The sequence below is a fragment of the Nicotiana attenuata genome, unplaced genomic scaffold, assembly GCF_001879085.1.
Source record: "Nicotiana attenuata strain UT unplaced genomic scaffold, NIATTr2, whole genome shotgun sequence".
NCBI lineage: Eukaryota > Viridiplantae > Streptophyta > Magnoliopsida > Solanales > Solanaceae > Nicotiana > Nicotiana attenuata.
In genome coordinates this window covers 2747-7970 of record NW_017676547.1, presented here as the reverse complement: position 1 = coordinate 7970, position 5224 = coordinate 2747, and the positions used below count along the sequence as shown (strand labels likewise).

The 5224-nt window shown below is 37.0% G+C and overlaps 1 protein-coding gene across 1 annotated transcript; it reads left to right on the top strand.

Annotated features, from left to right (window-relative positions):
- Positions 1–737: 737 nt before the first annotated feature.
- LOC109221075 (tyramine N-feruloyltransferase 4/11-like) lies at positions 738–1656 on the top strand. Its single transcript, XM_019385531.1, has one exon. It carries the CDS (start codon positions 790–792, stop codon positions 1519–1521), a length of 732 nt encoding a protein of 243 aa, XP_019241076.1. The 5' UTR covers positions 738–789; the 3' UTR covers positions 1522–1656.
- The last annotated feature ends 3568 nt before the right edge of the window (positions 1657–5224 follow it).

Genomic DNA, 5224 nt, shown 5'->3' with positions numbered 1-5224 from the left:
TAAGGGAGCTTACATTCCCTTCACATTTCCTCCCTCCATTTCCCATTTACTAAACTTCAATCCCCAACACTTTATTTGCTTACATGTATCCATATTCTCAATATTCCTATTAGAGAAACACAAATATTCAAACAAAGGGAATCAAAAGTTTCCTTCACATGCTTTTGAAAGAGTGATGAATTAGTTAGCCATACAAATATATATTAAGATTTAAGTTATATACACTTTAAATATTCTTTTGCATTATTAGTGATATTTAAGCTGTAATAGCAAGCTAGTATTAGTAAATCTATTTGTAATTATCTAATAAATAACCCAATTGTATAATCATTTTTTCATCTTATACTCGACCAAATATTGCTTACCATGTCCTAGCTAGGCCTCTCTATTGATTCAGATTTCTTAAAGAAATTTTAGAGTGATCATATGACATTGCTATCTTCTCAACTCTTGTGAGTTGAAATCGTTTCTTTATAATTTTGCCTTTCCCATTCGAATGTATTTCCCCACAGAACAACGTAACTAGAATATGAAGCAAAAAATTGTAGTGGACGGTATCCAAAGTGCCGACTCCCCTTTCACCTAACTCAGAAACTTTTTATCATATTTTAGAGTATTTTATATTAGATTATCTTAATTACTAATGATATCTAGAACCCGCACATAGTTTCCTCCACCAACACCACTAACTAAATAACGAATTAAAAAGAGATCACATCTCCACTATAAATAACCATTATTAAAACCTTTTCAAACATCCCATACCAAAACATTCAACTGATTAAAACCATGGCATCAACTATATCTGAAACAACCACCAACTCCACACCGGAAAATAACGTTACGATCACTGAGAAAATCTATACTAGAGTACGTCTCGCTACGAAAGCAGACCTCTACCATATATACCAACTGTTTTACCAAATCCATGCATACCATAACAATACTCATCTTTACAAAGCGACTGAGTCCTCCTTACAAAACTTGCTCTTCAAAGAAAATCCTCTTCCACTCTATTACGGACCATCTGTTCTTCTACTTGAAGTTTCTCCAACCCCTTTTACCGAATCCAAGCTTACCACGAACGAAGGCTTCAAGCCCGTCCTTAAAACATTCGACCTTAAATTTCCCGTTGTGGAAGGAGAAGCAGATGAGTTCAGGTCCAAGTATGATGATGGAAATGATAAACGAGACGTATTCATCGCGGGATATGCATTCTTTTACGCCAACTATTCGTGCTTCTATGACAAACCCGGCTTCTATTTTGAGAGCCTTTACTTCAGGGAGAGTTACAGAAAGTTGGGAATGGGGAGATTGTTGTTCGGAACTGTTGCATCCATTGCTGCAAACAATGGCTTCGTTTCGGTAGAAGGGATAGTTGCAGTTTGGAATAAGAAGTCTTATGATTTTTACATTGAAATGGGGGTTGAAATATTTGATGAGTTTAGGTATGGGAAATTGCATGGTGACGCTCTTCAAAAGTATGCTGATAAGGAGAAAAATGGTGAAGGGAGCTGTTAGTTTTTTAAATTTTTTTTGCTTTTGCTTAATCGTGTAATTTATCAATTTCTTCTTGTTGTTCTACATTTGTGTTTGAAAAAATTAAATTGGTGATCATATAATATCTATTGCAAAAAGAATATTGACATCTTTTTATATTTGAAATTTTTAACTTTGACATTCTTAGAATTACAAACTAGAAGAATATCATGACGTTTTCCGTAGAAGGAATGAAGGATAGAAGGATAGATATGCAGGCGTTATGTTTCGTGGACATCTTCTTTAATTTATGCATTCCAAGTTTGTGATTGAAAGCTGCAAACTGAAAAATTACAAATTAAAAAAGGAAAAAAAGAAAAGAGATCAATTTGAGTCTTCCAAAATCTCAAAATTACTAAGTCGAGCTATCCATGAATTCGCCGTTAGAGGATTTGATGAGTTTCTCACATCAGTGAAATCCAGGTGAAAAATCCAAGGGCGTAATGATGTGCATAATCATCTTTATAACTTATCCACTTAAAATTTGTTGCGGATATTGATTGCTCACTTACTTTGTCTTATAAACAATAATATTTTATTTGTACCTTAGTGCCTTAAGTTGTGTGAAATGCACTACATAATCCGTAGTGCTTTGCATCAATATAATGGCCAATTTGTTCTGATATTTTAATTTTTATTGATGCGCAGGACTTGCCTTATCATAAATCCCGGTAGATCATTAAAACTTGATGTTTGGAAATTTAACCAACATGTTTTCGGTTCAAAATTGCTCCCAATTTGACGTCTAACTTTTGTTACCGATTCCAATAATTTTCAATGGTTAAATTCACTCAAGCATTCAAACAGGGATGGCAATGGGGCGGGGCGGGGCGGGTGCGGGGCAGGTTTGGCAAAACCCACAAAAATTTCAACCCGCCCCGCCCCGTCCCGCATAGTTATTTTTTCAGTTTTCGCCCCGCCCCGCCCCGCCCCACTTAATTATTTTTTCTTTTTTCTTTAATTTTTTTTAACAAACTAGTTTGACAGTGTGTGGAACGGCGCACTTTGTGCTATAAATTCCTTTTTTGAATTTGAGCAATATTCATGGACGTTTAACGCCTGGCATTTCGTGCATGAATTTTCAATACTTTGCTTTAGAAAATTTTCAAATCGGTGTTTGTTTAAGTTTTTTAAAAGTTACTAGTATATTAGTTCTTTTTGCAAAAATTATGTTTTGTAGTTAGATTTGAGGATGTTTCTTTTAAAAACAGTTCTAAAAATATAATTTTAGACAGTTTCAATTATAACTTTGTTCACTTGATTAAATTATCATTTTAAAAATTTTCTTATGTTTTCTACTTTCACATTAAAAGCTAACTATAAAGGTTTTCTGTAGATTTATAGTAATGGAAACATTAGTGTAAGAATATGTGAAATTTTTTCTTTAATGTTCCTGCGCGGGGTCAGTTCCGTGGCAAAAGAAAATCATACATTTGAATTCCAATATATAACTTCGGTGAGACTTATGCAAATTGGTTAATTATAAATCAAAATAGCATTCGTGCTAGTGAAGAAGAATGTGAAATTGTAGTTGAAATGATTATTTTGTTTCAAAATAGATAAAATTCAAAGTTGCCCCGCATTGAACCCGCATTAAACCCGCAACCCGCCCCGCCCCGTGATAATAGGTGAATTTGACTATAATCACACCTTAAATAATCACCTTCTTGTGTAGTTTTAATGCTAAAAGTGATGACAAAATGCTCTTATTAGTGCTTTTCATGATTTGTAGGTGATATATGTATAAAGAAGGCTAAGGAGCAGTTTTGGAGTCAAAAGTGATGAAAAAGAGGCCAACTGTGAAATTTCCTAAGTGACCCGTGCAAAAACAGGCCGAAGATTCAGAGAACTGGATCCACCGCGGTTCCACCGCGACCGCGGCAGAACCGCGGTGGGAAGCAGCTGCAGAAGATTGAGATTCCGCGAGGGTGTTTGGCCGCGGTTCTACCGCGACCGCGGCAGAACCGCGGCATGCGCAGTAAACTTCAGGGACCAAAGTGTCAATTACGGGATTTTTAGACCTAAACCCTATTTAAAACATTAGACTTCGCCCAAGAGAGGCATGTATTGATTTTTAAGGTTCTTAGCAAGCAAAACCATTGTGAGAGAATACTCTAAACATCTTTCTTCTTTTCTTTTGATTTTATGATGAATTCAAGCTTAGTTTATTTTTCCATAGCCATGAGTAGCTAAATTCCTTGTCTAAGGCTTTGATGGAACCTATTGGGTGATGAACTTCTTGTTTATGTGAATACAAATTGCTAGTTTAATCTTTATTTGTTCAACTTCGTGTTCGTTGTAGTTAATTGACATGATCCTCAATTAGCTGTGCCTATTTAGTGTGCATAACTTGGAAAAGAGTGCATATTTAGGGTATTGTTGAACAACACCACTCCTAAATTATTAGAGGAATCTATAATTGCGGGTTTAAAGGCGGGATTAGGAATAACGAAGCCTTGGGTGCAATCTAAATTGAATTGTGCTAAATAAAGCAAGCTAGTGTATCTCGGGAGAGTGCAATAGTAGATTACTGTAATTACTCGGGAGAGAGTTGCGGTAAGATTAGCGTTCATGATTGATAGAGATGTGTGGGTAAATTTGTATGAGCATAAACAGAAGGGATTCCATCAATAGGGGAAATCATTGCCTTAGCTTTTTCTCATAATTGTTTACAACCTTATTAATTTAGTTACAGCCATTAGTTACTTGCAAGCTAGTTGTTAAAGAACACTCAACTGAGAATTTGAATATTTGAGAAGCTGGTTCTGAAGACTTGGTGGGTCTGAAGATAGCGGTTGATAGGTTAACTCTCTGTGGATTCGACCCTGGGCGTAATACTCGGGTTATATTTGCAACGTCCGCAGAGTCCTTTTTTACAAGGCATAGTTGGGCGTGATCAAATTTTGGCGCCGTTGCCGGGGAGTTAACGGAATTATCAATTGCCATTGACAGAAATACAAAGATTCTTGTTGTAGTCAGTTTTCTCTCTACCAACTTTTTCATTGAAAATTTTGACGGTTGTTGATCTGGGTACACAGGTGCATGCCTAGAAATTCTACGAGGACTGGAGAACTACTTGAAGGACTCTCAGACCCCGAGAAGACATTCCGGGCATTGAATCGTGCAAACAAAAGACTTCAACAATCACAACAAACACACCAACTCGAAATTGACATGGGCAACATAAACGACCCCAACGGGAACGTCAGGATTGAGCAATTGGCACCTCCTGTGCCTGAGGGTGCACTTTATGACTGGGCACAACCCACAGCTGACAATCTGGCCACTGCCATTATTGTGCCTGCGATACAAGCTGAATCGTTCCAGATCACAAATAACATGCTACACTTGTTGCAGAACAAGGGACTTTTTTCTGGGACACAAACAGAAGACCCTCAGCAACACTTAAAGAACTTCCTGTCTATTTGCAAAACTCAAAGGCAACCGAACGTGACTCCGGAAGCAATCAGATTATTATTGTTTCCATTCTCGGTGACAGGAGCTGCTCAGGTTTGGCTAAACTCGTTTCCCATAAACTCTATAGAAACTTGGGATGAGTTGGTCAAGCAATTTCACAACAAGTTCCATCCTCCCAACAAGACCGCTCAACAAATTGATGAGATTGTGAGCTTCAAACAGAAACCAATGGAGACACTACACGAGACATGGGGCAGATTTAAAGGAA

Excerpts from the sequence above, each read along its gene's own strand:
- LOC109221075 (XM_019385531.1), top strand. The coding sequence starts at position 790 with ATGGCATCAACTATATCTGAAACAACCACCAACTCCACACCGGAAAAT.